The sequence below is a fragment of the Fringilla coelebs genome (genome assembly GCF_963513975.1).
Source record: "Fringilla coelebs genome assembly, chromosome: 3".
NCBI classification, from domain to species: domain Eukaryota; kingdom Metazoa; phylum Chordata; class Aves; order Passeriformes; family Fringillidae; genus Fringilla; species Fringilla coelebs.
In genome coordinates this window covers 110,682,240-110,701,412 of record NC_140030.1, presented here as the reverse complement: position 1 = coordinate 110,701,412, position 19,173 = coordinate 110,682,240, and the positions used below count along the sequence as shown (strand labels likewise).

The 19,173-nt window shown below is 46.0% G+C and overlaps 1 protein-coding gene across 2 annotated transcripts in view; it reads right to left on the bottom strand.

Annotated features, from left to right (window-relative positions):
• Nucleotides 1-19,173, bottom strand: part of CCDC85A (coiled-coil domain containing 85A) — a 68,279-nt gene that overhangs the window by 7,638 nt on the left and 41,468 nt on the right. Inside the window, exon 3 of one of the 2 annotated variants that reach the window (XM_084203551.1) lies at nucleotides 9,315-9,391. The exons of the other annotated variant lie outside the window; for it this stretch is intronic. Within the exon in view, the coding sequence (XP_084059677.1) occupies nucleotides 9,315-9,391 (77 nt within the window). The remainder of the gene's footprint in view (nucleotides 1-9,314; nucleotides 9,392-19,173) is intronic. 2 annotated transcript variants of the gene reach the window in all.

Below are 19,173 nucleotides of genomic sequence, written 5' to 3'. Positions count from 1 at the left end.
ACACAAAAGGCTTGGTCACTGATTAAAACAGATGTCAGTCATTTATTGCTCTTTTGCAAAAGGCTGAGAAGTGCTGAAGGTGTGTGTTACTCCAAAGCCCCCCTCTTTCCGTGCCACAGTAACCAAGGGCCATTGAGGTAGCGTGGGTGGCACTGCTCGGCGTCACCCAAAAGCTGCGGCCCTCAAGGGCGTCTCCCTGGAAAATCAGGACATAGTAACAAAATTTCTTATGTGTGTACATCGCCTCACAGAAGTGCTACAAAGTTTAGAGAGATAATTTCAACCTCAGTGTAAGGTTTTTAGAAGGTCTAATTTTATCTCTGTGATTCTGGAGGTTGTTCCTTTAACAGAACTCATATTTTGGAATGGTGCTGCAAGGTTTGCAACATGAGCTGACCAGGGAAGGAGTCAGGAGCTCCAGGCTGCCAGCTCCCTCCTTCCCTGCCTCCAGCTCCTCCAGGAAAGGCCCCCTTGGCCTGAGACATGTCGACTTGTCCGCAGCAGTGACAATCTTGGAGGCTTTGTCCTCCCAGTGGACACCTGGAAGGGCTCTTCAGGACACTGCTAAAAAAATGCAAGCTACCTAAGCTCTTGCAGCCCAGTCAGCTCCAACTTTGCAGGATGTAAAGCATCTCCTGGAGTGAGGTAACCTGAGCAAGCAGGCAGCTCTGGAGGAGTGCTAAAAATACCCCTGCTGCATCCGTGGGCAGCAGTGGGAGCGCTGCAGCCGCAGGGCCCGCCCCAGCCCCGCTCCCAGCCCGCCCTGCTCTTCCCTTTCATTCCTCACACAGAACTTTGGGGTAAAAAAAAAAAAAATAGAAATACAAAGAAGCAAAACGTTTCAAAGAACAAGGGATGGAAATTTCCTCCCTTAAAGAGTAACAAACACCACCATAGGAAACATTAAGAAATAATGTAGCAATAATGCTGGAATGTGTGGGAAATGTATTTCTGAAGGAAAAATAACAACAGTGGAAAGAGCCTCTGATGAGGATCGGCGCCCCCTGGGCAGTCATTTGCCCTGCTGAGCAAGCACATAGAACAGGGCTGAGCTTTTGGGGGGTCTGTCTCTAATCTAAACAATAGGAAAAGATGAAGGTGGGTGTGGGAGCAAAAGGGCACAGGGCAAAGACATGAGGCTGAACTTCACAGATCCAGTCTGCCTGAAAATTCATTGGAAAGTAACCCAGTCCAAAGCAAGTTCCTAATGCTCTTGGGACATGCTAAGGTCACTGTGAGCAAGAGTGCAGGCTCAGAGCAGCACCAAGGGGCAGAGAGAACCCTCCCAGCCACCCAACACATCAACTCCACCCCCACAGTCATCTGGACTGGACCTCACATATTTTTTTAAAAACCCTAAAAAAATTAAATATCTTTAAAAACCACCAAACCCCAGAATGCTGCATATGCTAGAAAAGGTACATGAAGCCTGAATCTGAAACTGTTTTCATAGACAAACTTGTCCTCCTGCCAAGCACAGGATCCATGTCATCCATTAGAGTGGGCACTAATGGAGCTCCGAAGCAGGCTGACAGCAGCAGCAACACTCAGGGCTGTGCAGGGCAGCATCCTGCAACCCTGCCCAGCAGGGACCTGCAGCAGTTGGCTCTGAGGCATGCAGGGGTTTTAGGACTTACTTTGCTGTGGGAAGGATTTATAGATCTGTTAGTGACTGGCCAGACTTAATGCTGTACTTTGAGAAAGGAAATGAAAGTTGAAGGAAAAGGGGTAATAAAGCAGATTGTAACAAGTCTGGGTTAGGATAAATTCAGTCTGTCAGCTTTGGGGCTTTTACCAGTAAAAGTATTCTGTTTCTTTACTAACTCCAGAGGCAGTAAAGATTTTGGTCAGTTTTGAATGAAAATAGAAATATCGCCATTAAAATGTAGAGAAAATGAGTACAGACTGCACATGTAAAGCCTCCTGAACACAATAAAACCCAAAGCTCCTGCAAGTGGTGCTGCTCTCAGAGTTCAAGGCTTCCTCCAGGCAGTTGTGTTCCACAGCTTCTTCCCTGCCATATGTAGCACATTTTTGTCTCCTTTCATGAGAAAGAGAAACTTGTGAACACAATGCTTCAAGCAGCCAGCACATATTGGTAGGAGACTGAAAATTAGTATTTCCCCTGTGGACATCCTTCTCCTTCCTCCCTCTGTCCTTGATAAGAGACATAAGTTTTGTTTAAGAAGTGAGGCAGATTTTGCAGCCCTGAAGGTCCTTCCCCAGCTCAGGGATTTCTCATGTCAGGTGAGGCCACTCCACAGAGGCAGCAAAACTTCTGCCTCCCTTGGAGGAAGCTTTTTCCAGGGGTGATGGGGATGCCCAGCCTGAGCATGGCCCTGTGAGCTGGAGCACTCCAGCACTGCTGTCAGGAGTTCCTAAGCAGGAGGAAAAAGCACCTGACCAAAGCATGGAGCCTTGGGAGGACAAGGAACTGAGGTTTGCAGAGCCTCTGGCACAGCTGCTGCCTCCCAGGGGGAGCATGGACACGTTTCACCTTCCACCAAAACCTGCCCTTGGTGTCCTTGCACTGAGCCCCTGTCACTACCCAGCCCTGAGTACAACTGGAACCTGAGCAGAACCTCGAGGATGAGAAGAGAAATCTGCTCCCTTCCTCCTCCTCCTCCTCCCTAGCTGCAGACAGCACCTGCACTGAGCCACTGGAAACACAATCCCTGTGACAGATCTTCCCATTTCTTATCCAGTAACAAACTGTGAAAGTGGATCCAAATCAAACAGGAGGGATGAAGTCATAGCTCTGTAGAGCTGAAAACTCTATAAACTTTAAAATCTGGAGTAATTGTGAACAAACAGCACTGTACAACATCAGCACCTGAGAAATAATTGACTTTTTTGCTCATCCCACACAACCAGCCTTCTCTGCTGGTCCTGGCCAGCCCTTGTGGCCAAGCACAGCAGTGTGCACATGGCCTCTTCTGAGCCTGCAGGGATCTGTGTGCAGGGCATCCCACTGCAGAGAGCAGGTAAAGCCCACTCTACATCCTGTGGATGGCTTCCCACAAGGACCAGGATCCCTGAATGCACAGATCCATTTGCTGTTAGAAGTAAATGACAAAATATCTAATGCCAAAACGTGACTCTAGTGAATTGAAAGAACAGGAAATCTGACTCAGCCCTGTAATATCACCTAACAAAAAGCCCAGATGAATGGAAATTGAGCATTTCACTCACACTAACTGCAAAATGTTACTGCTCAGGCCATTTTCCCACAAACCCTGCACTGTCCCCTGGTCAGGGTCAGAATAAAGACCCCTGTGTAAAACAGGGCATTTTGTGATGGAGAGAATTAATCATGAGCTTTGCTACTAAAGTCAGTAGAAAGCTTCATTTTTTCAATCTGTATTATTGAAAAGGACAGTCATGAATGAAAGCCACTGTAGTGCCCAGCCCAGTGTCCAGCTCAGTCCATGTGCCAGCCCCTCCAGAGGTGCCTGGCACGCAGGGAGAGGCAGGAAGGGAAAAGGAGTCCATGGCTGCCCCAAGGACACTCACAGTCACCTCATCAAAGCTTCCAAGAGAGCAGGAGTTTCCTGCCTGCTGGGCACTGCTCTGTTCACTCACCATCCAAGCCCTACCTCATTGTGCAGCAGCCTCTTCTCCCAGAGGCAAGTGGTTTACTGGGAACAGATCCTTCCTGCTGGGTAGCTGCCACAGCAGTTCAATCACTACCTGATTTTCAAAGCTTTTTTCCTGATTTCCCCAGCCCTCAATTTCCCTGTACAGCTCAAAGCAAACACAGACTGTGTTTGTCAGCTTGTTTCAAACAGGCAGGAGAAAGGAAAACCAGAAAGCAATAACTGCAGCGAGTTGCTCTGCTGGATTAATAGCACACTAAAGAAAACAGTGACATTTTTTAGGGAACATTCCTGTCAATTAAAATACATAATCTTCAAACACTGCACTTTTTCACCTGTCCTCAAAGACCTCAGCAGGAACCTGCTGCCAAAATCCACACACTCTCACCGTGGGTTGGAGGCACACTCAGATTTTTGAGTGGCCAAAACCATTGCTGGTTTCACCCCCTCAGAAACAGCCATTTCCAGCAGGCCCTTCAGAAACCTGTTCTGATAATGAGCAGGCAAGAGAAAAACCTTCTGGGCTGTGGCAGTTCCGAATCTTGGAGGCACACATGTAAAATCTAGAAGATTCTGTAGAGTCTACTAGAAAATCCTGAGGACAAAACAATTCCAGACTTTTTGAGTTATAACTGGAAAAAATCTGTCCTCTGAGAGCTGCAACTCTCTGTACACCAAATCCTTCTTGAATTTGTGTCTTGGTAACTTGAAGCTCGTGAGCTCTTGTTTTCCAGCCCTCCCTTGTGAAGCACGATGGACACCCTGAGATAAAGGCTCTGCCCAGAACCTCAGCACTGGGAACTGGAGCCCTTCATTAATGGCATATTAATTTACACTGGGGATAGGGGCACATGAAGGAACTGGGTGGGTGGGTGCTCTTGATTCACTTTCTTTCAGCAAATATTTGATGACATGATTAGGAAACATCAGTTTGTTCAATGGCTTTTAATTACATTTTGGTTGAAGGATTCCCTACTCTACATGCTAAGGAAGTCAGGAGACAAACAGTATGGGACTGTGACTGACACAGATTTTAGGAAAAAAACTACTAACCAAACAATTCCCATCTTCTAATTAGATTAATAATTACAAAATATAATGAAAAGGGAAAATAAAAACCACAAACCTCAGCAAAAGGTTTTGGAAAGATTTGTAAATGGGTTGAAATAAAATATGATAATCTAATGGTAGGGGGAAGAAAGAAGGAAATGGAAATGTTGGAAGAGCTTAAAAATAAACTAATGTGTGCCTAAGAGTCACACCTGCCATTTCCCAGTTTAACAGACCAGGACCAGAATGGACTAACAAGAATGCAAACCCCCCAAAAAGGGCCTGAAGCAACAGTGCAAGTGCAAGAAATACAGCAAAAAGAGATGGAAAAGGACCAGAAGCCTTGGAAAGGCAAGAATGGGGAAACAGAGGCAGCAGAGCCCAGGTGAGAGGGAGCAGAAGGGCTCCAGTTCAGCCCAGCACCAGAACTGGCTCCTGCTCCTGTGCTGTGGGAGCCAGGAGCTCACTCCCTGCATCCCAGCTCCAGCCCCACTGGCACTTCCTCTGCAGCATCCTGGCAATGCTTTCCCTCCCCTTCACTGAAAGGGAAAGCTGAATTACAAGGACAAAGAGCTGGAAGGGGAAAAGTCTCCTCCTCCTCCCGTGAAACAAATAAGAAGTGAAGCAATTTAAATTGGGTGACTTGCCAAGTTTGTCTTTTGCAAATGCATTCACTGTCATTGTATGACAGATGTCCACATTCCCTGAGCATTTCAGCTGAGCTGATCAGCCCTGAAATACCATCCCTACAAAAACTCAGGGATATCTTCAGCTAATTGACGTGTGAATGCCAGATCCTGCTCTGGCTTCCCCCAGCATAAGGCACAGGGAGCAGTCATGCACCACAGCAAGGCTGGGAGGACACTCCTGTTTCCAGGCCTCTGAAGTTACTCACTGTCATAGCAGGGCTGTCACAGCCCAGGGAGCTGCAGCTGGGATCCAAATCCAATTTTTGATCCCTACATCTTTTATTAATTATCTCTGAGCATCTTCATTGCAGCAGCATAGGTGTTACGTCCTGGTGTGACAAGATTTGAGTGGCAGGGGAAGATTTAGGGTTCTAGTAATGGGGAGGCTTTAGGGATGGCTTCCCAGTTCCCAGCCCTACAGCTCAGTGCACATGAGATCCATATTTAAGGAGGAAAAAATGCCCTGTCCACCCTGCACTGCTGATGGGGAGGAGATAGAGAAGATCAGGAGTAAAGCTGAGCCAGGGAAGAAGGGAGGGGCGAGGGGAAAGTATTTTAAGATTTAGTTTCTATTTCTCATTATCCTGCTCTGATTAGAGTGGTAATGAATTAAACTAATTTCTCCAGGCCAAGTCTGTTCTGCCCATGACAGTAACAGGGGAGTGACCTGTCCCTGTCCTTATCTCAACCCATGAGCCTTCTGCTGTGTTTTCTCCCCCTGACCAGCTGAGGAAGGGAGTGATGGAGCAGCTTTGCTGGGCACCTGGCCTCCAGCCAAGGTCAACGGGCTGTAGGTGGTTGAGCACTGCTGATGCTGCATTTTCCCTTTGCAATGGCAGCTGCACAGCCTGATCCCAGTGGCGCTGAAGTTCCATGTGCGCTTTGAGTCAGCAGAAGGCACTGCCAGAGCCCATGTGCTGCTCCTGCCTCAGCCCCACGGGGAACTGCTCTGGCCTCAACTCCATCCAGCAAAGCAGAAACGTTCTTGCTCAAGCCCTGCAGCCCCCAGGCCCTGCTGGCACACAGCCTTGCCCACAGGAGTGTTTGAGAAGCACCAGTGCAAACTGCTCACCCTCGGCCTGGCCACAGCCAGCACAGTCTGGCATTCCCAACAGAAGACCCAGCTGTGTGCCATAAATCTTGGGAAGTATCTGCTTTCTTGCTCAAAAGCCCTGTTTGTGGCCAGAAACTGAAGGGGTCTGGATCATATCTTGTTATTGGAGAGAAGGAAAACAGAACAACAACAGCAAAAGAAGAGCCCTCACCAAACCTGCAACCTACAACTCTTTGTGACTCTGAAAGCCCCTCCTATGCTCTGAGCCACCTTCTCCACAACTGTGCAGCACTGCAAGGGACATTAACAGGCTTAAGTGAATATTCCCACTTTTATATCTTTCCTATTACCTGACCAAACTAAAATATTGACTCAGTGGTGGTACTGCAATTCCCCTGACAAAGCAGCCCTTTGGTACAGCAGAGTGAGCTGAAACTCAGGTTCCATTTGAACAGTGGTGGCAGCACTTTAAACCATTTGCTTTGGAAATGCTCTTGCCACTAAATATTAATAAAACCTTTACATTAGAGGTCTGTGGGGTTTTGAAAAGAAAACTAATACATATGGAGGGAGACAAGCAAAGCAAAAGAAATTGGAAAAGAACCACATCTAAGTGACAGAGGAACAGAATGATTTGTCTGGAGAGGTGTCGACAAATGTGTCAGTGCGTTTCCATGAGTGGCACATAAGCAGAAAAGGGGGAGAAGAAAGGCTATTGAAAGCAGAGAGGAAAAAGAAGAACAGTGTGGCAGGAGGAGATAATAAAGCCTGAGACAAGGCCAGGGCTCTTCAGCAGAGACAGCAGAGGTGTCACACTCACGGCTGTGAGTTCTCACCTCTCTCCTAAGTGCAATCCTGCCATTCCCAAACCCTCCCAGTGCTCCAGCACCCCGTCAGAGGGACTATCCAAAAAGCAAAAGGCATCTCTCATGGAGGCAGTCCTGAAATTTTAAGGCAGGACACTGTAACTGAGGGCTGTGCCAAAAACCTTCATCAGTTGCAGAGCTTGTTGTAGATTTTCAGTTTATTTGTCAAAAGCACATGGCTTGGCTTCATGCCCAACAAACTCCCATTCCTCCCATTAAAAGGAACCAAACCAGCGCCAGGAGTTCATGCATTTCCATCCTGCATCCTTGTCTTTGTGACAGGGCCTGATCACACTGAGGTGAGCACGTTCTAGGTGGAACCCACAGGAATAACAAACCCCAAAACAAACTCAGGCAAATGTAACACAGGTGATGAGAGCAAAGTGAGAATAAGCTCAGCGTCTACACTTCCTTCCTCTCCCCAATGCCATGACTTCAGCCAGGAGGAAGAGTAAAATATGCCAGGAAATGTGAACTTTTGCCACTCATTAAGTCTTAGAATGAAGTACCCAGAGATATGAGGAGATTTTTCAGAACTCTACCACAGATCCTTGTGCCAAAAGAACCACACAGAAGACAAACTGACCTGGCTATTTGAAAACAAAAAAAGTAGTTTCCAGGCTTGTTTGCCTCACTCTTCCCCTTCAAAACTCTACCCTCAGCATATTTTATTTCAATGGTTTTTGCAACAGCTCCAGGCTTAGGTGCCAGGCTGTTTCTACAGGGACAGGATTTTCTGGTTTGGCACCCCAGCCAAGGTATTTTCACTGAACCCAATGCACACAGGGTGGGTGTTCCAGGCTTTGGTCAGATTTGGGAATGCTTTTTATGGGTTCTGTCTCAGCACCTCAAACCCAGACAAATCAAACATTAAACACACAGACACTTTTAAAGATTTGGCCCATGAAGAATGTTCTGCACAATTTATCTCCCAGTGTTGTTCCAGACCCAAGACAAACCACACAGTATTTTTGGGTGGGTTTGTTAACATTTGCCCAGAAAACCATTCTTGAAAAGAAAATAATATTCGTTATCACTGAGGATCAAACGTTGTCTTTCCTACTGAAAACTGTTTACATGTTAATGAGCAGACATTTCATGCTGTCCTTCTTTTCCAGATCCAAAAATTAAGGTAGAGAGTAGCAAAGTGCCCAAGGTCACCAAGCAAAGAGCTGTAGAGGCCCTTCCAACTGTCACATGAAAGGTGAGGGGGAAATCCACCACACTTTACCTAAAATCTGCCTTGGGAAAAGGGCAATAAATCTGAGCCAGTGGATTTTACTTCTTACTACATCACTGTTATCTTGGATTTTACAGTCAGACAATGGCACTAAGTCCAACAAAATGCACTTTTCTTCATCAAACCAAAGACCAGTGTTCAATTTAAAAAAAATCCAACTTCTTTTCTTTTCCAGTGGGCAACTTCATTTGAAGACCTGATGGATTTTTCTAAGGATTATTTATTGAAATATAATAGAAATACATTCTAGTAAGTATGTGAACATATGAAGATTACAAGTGTATTTGATTCATTTGTACCAGACTTTAAAATTTTTCATTCCTAGAAATATGTTAGGAAAACCTTTAAGATGATATTTGCTTATTTATTCAATTGATTTTCAGCCTTGCATTAACGTAGCTAATATAGTCCTTCAAGTATTAAAAATAACATAACCCAATTATTACTTATAATGTTTGTATTTCAGAGCAAAATATTTTGGTTAACTATAAAAAGTAGTTGATATTTTAACAATAACTTCTTGCAATAAAACCAGAATGCAAAGGGTCAGTTCACTGTGATTCCCAACCCATTAATTAATTAATTAACCAATTAGAAGTAGCGGTTTCCAGGAAATTTTTCTTAACAAAGTATCAAAGCCTGCAAAGGAAAAATAATTAATGAAAACATTATCAGAGCCTTAAATGAACCCCCTAGTGGAACACAGCAGGATGAGCAAACAGATGTGAGAGCCTTTGGGAATGTGGGTGTTGGAAGGCAGGAAGGAGCAGGGCTGCTGGTCCCTCTGCAGCCCGGCGCTCCCGCGGGGCTGGCACCCACCTGGGGCAGCATGCGGTTTTCCTCCTCCAGCTGTCTTACTCTGGCCTCCAGCTGCCTAACATAGGACAAGGTTGATTCTAAAAAATCAAACAGAAAAAAACTCGTATTATCCACAGAGATCTGCTCGTGTTCACCAGTGCCAGAGCCTGTGCCACACTCTCACTTGTACTCACAGCAGACTGCCTCTCTCAAATATCCAGGGAACATCCCGCTCTGCTCCTCCCCGGGCAGAGCAAACACCACTGATCCTGGAACTGATCCATTCCTTGTTGCTTGTGATTCTGCACCTTAAGATGGTCCCTTCTCAGACCCAAGGTGCAGCTGCATTTCTCTTCACAGAGAAAAGCAAGGCACAGCTTCCCAAGGCTATTTCTGGGATTCACATTCTCTGACCCGCAGAGAAAGAAAAACCAATTCTTATCTCAATTGCTGCGCCTCTTATTGTTCACCAGTGGAATGCATTGTGGAAGATTGTTTATCTGAAGGGAATTGGTAATTAGATTGTGGTGTGAGTGTTTTGATTCATTGACCAATTGAATCCATGTGTGTGTTGGGACTGGCAGCTGACAGTCACCAGATTCTGGGCAGTTGAGTTGAGTGCTTGGGAGATTCGGCGTAATATAGTGTAATATAATATAGAATAATAAAGTAATTAATTAGCCTTCTGATAAGATGGAGTCCTCCTCGTCATTTTCATGCCTTCATCGGGGTTGCCCTGCTTTTACTATACCAAGGAATCTCACAGAAAGACAACACAGGTTTGAGTTTTCCAACCCATCCCCACCTGGAAATGCTCCACATGGATAATGCACTATCCCACCAGGTCAGCACTGCGGAGCCCAGGGAGAGCAGACGGGGCTGTGCAGGCAGCCGGGTCAGAGGCACCCCTCACACCCTCCCAGGGCTCCGGAGCACACACAGCCTCCCCGGGCAGCACAGCAGCTCCTGGGCTCCACCCAGCCCCTGCCAGGCTGTGCTGCCACAGCTGGGGCCGGGCTGGAAGCAGCTGTGTGTCCCCAGGGCCTGGGAGGTCCCCAGCTGGTTGACAGCAGGACCAGCCGGGGCACAGAGCAGCTCCCAGTGCGTCCTCCTCTGCCCCACACGCCAGGGACACACTCCCACTGCCCTGCTCTGCCCTCAGGACTGCACAGAGAGCAAACCCTGCTTGCTCTGCTCACCAGCCACTCACTGACCTCCACAAGGGCAACCTTTGGTGCATTGTGAAGAATGTGAGCCACTCCCAAGAACTTGACATAAGAAGAGGAGATCCCTGACCTGGCACTAAAAGCACCCACGAGCTTTACCATCAACATTTCTTGGGTCACTTAGAAGTGCTGCTCTCAAAGTTCTGGATAAGAGAGAGACATGTCTAGGAATGCAGCACTCAAGTGTAAGAAAAAAAGGTGCAGAAAAACTGCTGTGACTCTTGCACCTCTTTGTATGTAGCTGGAATTTTGCATGTACTCATTCCTGACTCAGTGAGCCACTCAACTTCCTCTGAGCTGTCAATTCCCATCACACATTTGTACTCACATTGCCATGTAATTAGCAAAATTGATGACTGATGGTATGGAATCCATGGGTATTGGGGCAGTGCTGATGGCTGACACAGCCCTTCAGAGCTGCATTGACAGCACAGCTGTTCACTGGTTTAAATTGTCAGATGAATCTGGAAATGAATTTCCTCTGATAGCTCAACACTGCTGCAGTCTGCCCGTAAAATAAGGGAAATAAGGTGTCACTTACTGCTCTTGCAAGACTGCAATAGGCTAAAATATGCATGGGAATTTACACAATATAAAGACAACAAACAGTAATTTGTCAAAGATGATTAATGCCCAGCCAGGCACTGGATTAAAAATAGCCTTGTGCAATAAAAGAGGAAGAGGTAATCTGAGGTTCTGCAGGCTCTGCTGCCTGAGGATTTTCATAGTTAGTGATGGGTGCATCTCTGGAGAGCCGCTGAGCCCGGCTCAGATGAGCACTTAGGAGATGAACAGCTCATTCAATTAACTGCCAACGACAGGGACCCTCCCACCAAATCAGCTCCTTCCCAGCACAGGCACTCCTGGGAAGAGCTGCAGGAGCTCCCTCATGTCACATTAGCACAGGCAACAGCCCCCAGCACATGGCAACCCTCCCCTCTGCTGTTTTCTATGTGAGATGGCTCCTGAGCACTCATTATATCGGAGGGACTGGACCAGGAGCTCCCTCTGGCACTGGCCAGCCCTGAATTCCTTGGTTACAGGTTCACTGCTGTCTCAGTGTGGGTTTGGACTTCAGGCTCGAGTCCAACTTCCCAGCTGTGCCCACCAGTTCCCACCATGTGAGCTTCCCTCTGGATTCTTGTCAGCTCCAGGCCTTCTGTGATTTCCTGGCTGAGCATTCCTTATCTCCTCAGATAGCACACACCTCCTGGCAACATCTGCCTCTTATTAGTTTTATTCCTTCACTTGTCTATTAGGAGTCCAGAGCAGAGATCCCTGCTGCTGCAAATCACAGAACTCTGCCTCAGTTCTCAACTTCCCAATGCCAGCTGAGGATTTGGTCTGGAATCTCTGTGCCTCTTAACCCTCCCCTAAAGTGTGAAACAGTTACTTAAATCTCTCTTGTAATCTGATTAAAAGGGAAAATTAGGTCATCTACCAAAGGCTTGAGCAAGCAAATCCTAATGTATGTGAGTCTTCTTGACACACAGACTAGACACATATATATTTCAGGATCTGTTAATATATTTATGCTGGGATGTTATGAGCTTAGAGGAAAAATGAGCAGAAAAGTCAGCCAAGGACATAGCAGATGGAGAAATTGAAAACACATGAAGTGAAACACTGCCCACAAACTTTAAAAAAACCCAACCAAACCAAAGTTGCACTCAAAGTGTTTATGAGAAGACCTGTATGATCCATCTCTTCTGCTCTGGAACAACCTGTGCAAACAGGACACTCACTGGCTCGTGTCATTACTGCCAGATTCGACCCCCTGGGCCCCTTGGTTACAAGATTTCCACTCCTTCCCATCTCCCTTTGTGAGGCATTGCTAAGGGTGTAACAACTTGGAAAATTGTTATTCTCAGGAATGGGCTACCACCAAATGAGCTTCCCTCCTTGAGCTTCCTGTGCTCTCAACACCACTGAGAACATGATCAAGGTGGTGCTTCATTCCAGGGCTGAAATAAAACTATTTTCTGAACTATTAGAGACACAGAAATATCTTGCTCTTGGGGAAATTCAGTGACACATCACCCTCTCTCCACATCTGTCACTCTAACATGTTGTAAGAGAACATCAATATTTACATAGCTGATCTCTTTTTCTTTTGACATCCACACTCTTGAAGCAAGGAGATATTTTGGGGTTATGTCAAACTTTATCAGACACTTACATTGCTGCCAAAGGCATATTTGTGCACTGGATTTATCCATTTTTATATGACTGTGCATGCTTTCAGTCTAGCTAGAAATTCATAATAGTCTTTAAGCCAGATTATCCTCTGCTGTTTTAGAATGGGTGAGGATGTCATGTTAAATTCTGATATTTTCCTTTTTCTTTCTGGGTTTGTTTTGTTTTGTTTTTGGAGGCTTACAACTCACGGCAGCTGTGGGACTGCACTGGAGAACATCTTAAAGTCTGAGATCCTCTACACACTTATTAGAACCCTGGAAAAGGGATGAGAACTCCACAGAAGGCAAAAACCCTGAGGTTCAATCAACTTTTCTGCTTGTTCATAGGAGCTGGAGTAACAAGCTCAGTATGGCAGGGGGAAGGGATTTTATCCAACAAAGGAGTACTTGAGGGAAAGACAGAAAGAGAGACCCAAGAGCTGGACAGAGGCTGCTCTGAGGCAGTCCTCACATGGCCAGAAAAGGGAAAATCATGATTTGGTGATAATGCAAAATTCACCTGGATTCTGTTACCAGCAGCACTTCCTGCTTTGGTATTCATGTTCCTAAAGGAGGTCTCCAGAATCCTTGGGAGCCACATCCCAAGGCACATTTTGAAACACTGAGGGTATAAATGAGGGAAACTGCCAACAATTCACCTGGGCAGAGGATTCAGCATGTTGAGTGTAGGGATACTTTGATGTGTGGCAACAAGAGTTTGGCTGAGGTACATCCAACTTCTGCAAACTCCATTTGTTATGCTGCTCTTCCAGAATCACAGAATTAACTAGGTTGGAAAATACCTTTGAGATTCCTGCACTGTGCTGGCAGGAATTTAATAATTGCACATCAAATCAGATTTTGGTCATTCAAATCCACACCCAGCACACTGCAGTGACAACTAAATAATCTTTCAATAAATGGGAAATGAAAACCAAGGGGTACTCTAAACCCTCCTGTAACTGCCTGGCAGCTCCACACATTTAGGAACAGGTTTCTCTGCTAACTGGGGAGCAGATTCAATGACATGCAAACCATCTCCCTGTCCTAGAATTCCTAGTCATCTGATTTAATTCCCTCAGTATTAATATTCATGACTGAGACATGCTACCACTGCAATCCATCCCCTTTCAGCTACCTTGTTCAGATATAAAAAAATAAACCAGCACGGTTGGATTTACACTCTCAGCAATTTACACCCCTTGCACTCAGTGCTGGCAGTGTCCACCTCCCCAGGGCAGGAACAGAAGACCTCCCAAGGTCATTTTTAGCCCTGTCTCCTATGATTTTTCTACTAGGGCTGCACATCTTACATAACCTCCCTCACTGAGGAAGAGCTGGAGAACTCCTTGTTAGAGTGCAGGCGAATTCCCCCGCAACACAGCGATGCTGGGATTAGTGCTACCATGTAGAAAGAAAGACAGACATCTGCCCAAGGCAGGATTTTATTAAGCTCACTAGAATGTTTAGGAGCTATTTATGACAAAGGCACATATTCTCAGGAAGTTTTGGGACAGTGAGCACCACGGCACTAAGACAGGGTTTGCATTTCTCAGTCTTGCTGTTGTCTGAAATTCTCTGGCCCCAAGCTCAGATTCCTCCTGTTTATGGATCCAGCAATTCTTGACTTCTCCCAGTAATTAAAAATATCATTAACTAAGCTGAGCTAGCTCACCAAGTATGTCAAAACTGAATCCTAGCAAAGGGAAAAGCTGGCACATGCTGCTGGTTCAAATCTCCAGGATGCAGTGGCAGCCCTGACACTTCTCAGGCATCATGTGCCATGTTTCCCCTTTACAGCACACATTACACACAGACAGGTGCTAATTACCTTATCTCTGTAATCACAGAATTTATTCAAATTTCACACAAAAATAGTGTGTTTTCTCAGGTGCAGCAGCTTTTAATCACAGATTAATTATTTATTAGAAAAAAGCATTCTCTCCTTACCTTAAGGCAGCCCTTGCCATGCCTTTACCAATTCAGTGATGGGGTCTGACTCAGATTCCAAGGATCTGCCTGGATTTAGGTGCCGCTCTAGATCAGGCAGTTCAGTGGGCAGGTCTGGGCTGACTGTGCACACACACCTCTGTGGTAAAGCTTTCCCAAAGCTTTCCTTCTTCCCCAGGTCCCCAAGGAATGCCCCAGGTCACCCAAATGCTGCCTGTGACACCACTTACTAGAAATGCAATGCTGGCTTCCACTTAAGAACGTTAATGATTTAGGCTGGAGGTTTTGTTGCAGATTTAGCTTTAGGTGCAACAAAATTTCCACCTGAACTCACCTGGAAAAAATAAACTCAAAAAAAAAACCCAAAAAAAAAACCCCAACCTTAAAAAAGGTTTAAAAACCTCTTTTCATGGAGAATAAAGGATTCAACTATAGGAGCACCTAAAAATGATCTCAGATGTCAGGTGAGGCAATACTCTTGCTAACAGTTGGATAACACTGTCACACTAATGGGCTGCTGAAACACTAACCTTGCTTTGTTTGGGGTTTTTTGGTGCTAGAGGTGACAACAGCAAGGCTTTCCTTGCTGGCCTGTTTGATGCTCTGTTAGCTCCCTTCAGCCTGTGCTAAATGCATTTGGCACAGTATTGATGGAAACAGAGAAAATCAAACCCATTATGCTGTTGCTGAAGCCTTTCCCACTGGCTGTCAGCTTGTTTTGGTATTGACTGCTGTGGTTGATGATGGGTAAAATCTTTATTGGTTCCATTCACTCAGGTTTGTACCTGTGCCACCACACTCTCCTGGGCTCATCAGGAATGTCCCCAAGAGCAGGCACAGCCCCTGGCCTGGAAACACAGCAGAAGGAAAGGGGGGTGGTTGTTCAGCAGGCCCCTGAGTGGAATCCAATGGAAGGCTGGAAAAGGCACCAGCTGGGAACAGCTTTGCTAAGGGAAGGAAGGGAGATGAAGCACTCATTCATCTCTCCAGCCCAGTGCCCTCATCTCCTTCCTTCACAAGCCAGGCTGTTCTCAGGCTTGCCTTTTCCAGCTGACTTCACACAGGAATCTCGACCTCACCAGTGTCTCCAGGTCATAGGACTGCATCTTTTAAGTATTCCTTGCTGAAAAGGCCCAGGGTCCCCTGCCAACCTGTGGCCACTGAGAAACCACTGTATCCATAGAGCCACCTCCAGCTTTTCCCAGTTCTGCTGTGCCTCTGTAAAATGAACATTTATAGGACAAAATGAAAAAATACTATAAATGAAAATACAAAGCTTCCCAGCAGCAGCAAGATTTATGGAAAAAACAGAGGGTCAAATTGACTGAGACACCAAATACGTGCACTAAAAGTCACTCACAATCCCCACAATTCTCCCCAGATGCTGACAGCCACTTTTCTTAGCTCATAGAATTCTATTTCACAAGCTCCAATCATCAGATGCTGAAGAGACATAGTTTAGAAAAGTTAGTTTAGGTGAGAAATTCACTATTGGTACAGTAATCTCAAGTTAATAATACATTGGCTTCCACCTGGCAAAGTGCAGCTTAGGCCAAACCTGAAAACCACATCTCCAAGAATTGTGAATCAGACCAAACCTCTCAATCATTTTTATGCTCATCTAGTGCCTTGTTAGGAGGCAGTTATCCAACCTGTAAACTCCTCTTTTATGGGGAACTGTTTGTGTGACTCAATCCCAAATTCAAACAATGTTCCTGAGAGTACAGAAATAGAAGCTCTCTCATTACTGAAACCATTGAACCATTGAACATTTTGTTGCTACAACTACAAGAGATGCCAAAACTCACAGCAAAGATCAAAAGCCACATGAACATGTGGGGGAACAGCCAGCCCACAACTCTTCCTCCTCCCCAGCAGTCCCTGTTCTGGGTGTATATGGGGTAAATTTGGAGGAGAGGCAGGGGCTCCAAGAGATGTTTGGGCAGCAGGCGGTGCCAGGAATGCAAGAGGGGCAGCAGGGCCACCCTCTCAGCTCTGTTTCCAGCTCTTTGCCTCACTTCTGATCCTGCTGATGCTTCATTCCCTGCAACAGGAGCATCCTGCATGAACTGTGGCGTGCACACAGCATCCAAAGCCTCCTGTAAACACAGCAGGAAAAACTACAAAACCAGTGCATATCCAAGGGAAAAAGCAGCAAGATGTGCACAATTATCCAGCTCTGTGAGGAGCAGTGGGGAGCATTCTCATGAGCAGACAAGGGCAGAAGCTGGGGAGCTGCCAGAGGAAGACAGGCCAACCTGGGCCAACTCAGTGGAGATTAAAAATTATCAGGACAAAAGGAGGGTTTGGATTAATTTCTCTACACTGAGTGATTAAGATGTAGGACAGGCTATTAAATGCAGTAAAAGATGTTACAAGATTAAATATGTCCTGGGGACTGAAACCACCCTCTTGCTTCCAGAGCCCATGAAACAGCCATGGTACAGAAACACCTGCCTGTCCCTCCTGAGCTGGGCACATTTAAAGCAGGAAAGATGAGCATTTTGTAAAATTACTGCACCAGCAATCTCAGCACAGAACCTAATTCCAAGGAAAAATTAGCTCTATCCATTTCAGCTGGCAGCTGCACAATAGCAGAGGGAATGGCTGTTGGTGCAGTCTCCATTTCCTCTGTAAGATCTTTTGGAATGATTGGGGAGGGGATAACAAAAAGAAATAATCAAATGACAAGGTATTTAAAATCTATCAGTGCAAGCATATCGCTCTCTAGGGACTCACATCTCCTGGGCTGCTCCCTCCACAGCTGGAGCATCCATGTCTCCAGACAAAATCCCTGGGAGAGGAAGCCCCAAGAGGGAACTCAGGGATCAGGAATCAGTCTAAGCATCCAGCTCTGGCTGAATCAGCACTCAGCTACTTCAGCACTTAGGAAAACTCTGCAGATGTCTCCTGAGTATTCCTGATGGCTCAATCATTCTGACCTTAGGGGCAGAAAGATTCCAGAGCAGACCAGACATCACCCAACAGAGGTTACTGCCCCAGTTTCAGCTCATTATTTCCCTAATTTCAGAAGATCTGCATGTCTGATCATTATCTCTGTGCTGCTGATATGATGCTGGGATTATGGGATTTTTCCAGAGAGACTCCCAACAGCCAGGGCAGAGGGGACTCAGGTGCTGCAAGCCCAACCCTGCCACATTTAGGCTTCCAAGCTCTCCCAGGAATGGGGTTTAGGCACCTTTTACATATTTCCCTATCCACAAGGTGAGATTCTTTCTGTCCTAAACCCACATTTTTCCCTGCCTTGTTGCCTTTGCTGCCTTCCTGAGATTCCTGTGGCTACATCCTACATTGCTGTAGCTGGGCCTGGGAACTCATCAGACTGTGCTTCATTTGGTGAAAGTGCACAGATACAAACCCACATCATGGACTGATGCACAACAACACTTGTGAGAGGGGAACACATGTTTTGTCAGGGCTTCAGAAGAAGCCAAATGTTCCACATAAACAACTTCCTGGTTTCTCAGTGCCTTTTCAGTGTTATTTCACTGCAAACATACACTGCTGTTGTATTAATATGATGCTGATTAAAACACTCATCATTTAAAAGTAATCTCAACACAGGTAAAAAAGCACAGCATGTATTACTGACAGCTGTACCAGGCACACTTACCTGCTTTAAGCTGTTGAATTAATGATTTATAATTATTTACCCCCAGACATGGCAAATGGAGCCCCTCGTCCTTCCCTTTGCTGCTGCTTGTGAATCTGCAGTGTCTTTGCAGCAAAGCCAGCTGAGATTTCCCAAGGCAGCACATCCAAGAGCCAGCTGCCCATTCCCTGGGCTGCACCTGAGACTTCTCCAGTGATCCTGCAGGTCCCAGCACAGCAGGTGTGGCAGCTCCCCCACTGAGGGGACTTCTCCCTAGTGCTGGTGAAGCTGATCCTTGGGCTTTAAATGTTGTGAGCAGCTTCCTGACTGTGACAGTCAGGAAGGAAAAATCCCTTTGCCCAGGATTCTTCTCCTGGGAAGCTGAGAGGCCTCAGAGAAAAAAAGAAAACAGTCATTATCTGATTTGCTTCTCCCGTGTGTGGAATGTGTTTGGAGATTGTCTACCCACAGGTGATTGTTTCATGTGAATTGTTTTGACTTATTGGCCAATCAGGCCAAGCTGTGTTGAGGCTCTGAAAAGAGTCATGAGTTTTCATTATTATCTTTTTAGCCTTCTGGAAGTATCCTTTCTGTATTCTTTAGTAATAGTATTCTTAATATAATATAGTATCATAAAATAATAAATTAACCTTCTAAGAACATGGAGTCAGATTCATCATTGCTTCCTTTGTCTGGGAACCCCACAAATACAACACCTGACCAAAGAGGTTAAGAAGTACTTTCACTTTACTACGCCTCCAAGACTCAACCATCTCTCCATGCAGTCCTAACCAAAGGACTCCAATGGCCTTCCATGGAATGGTCTGCCCACCCCTGTGGGTGTGTGTCCATCCAAATCAGCCACCCAGCACAGCCATTCCCAAATCCACGTCCCCCTCTCAGCTGTCCCTCAA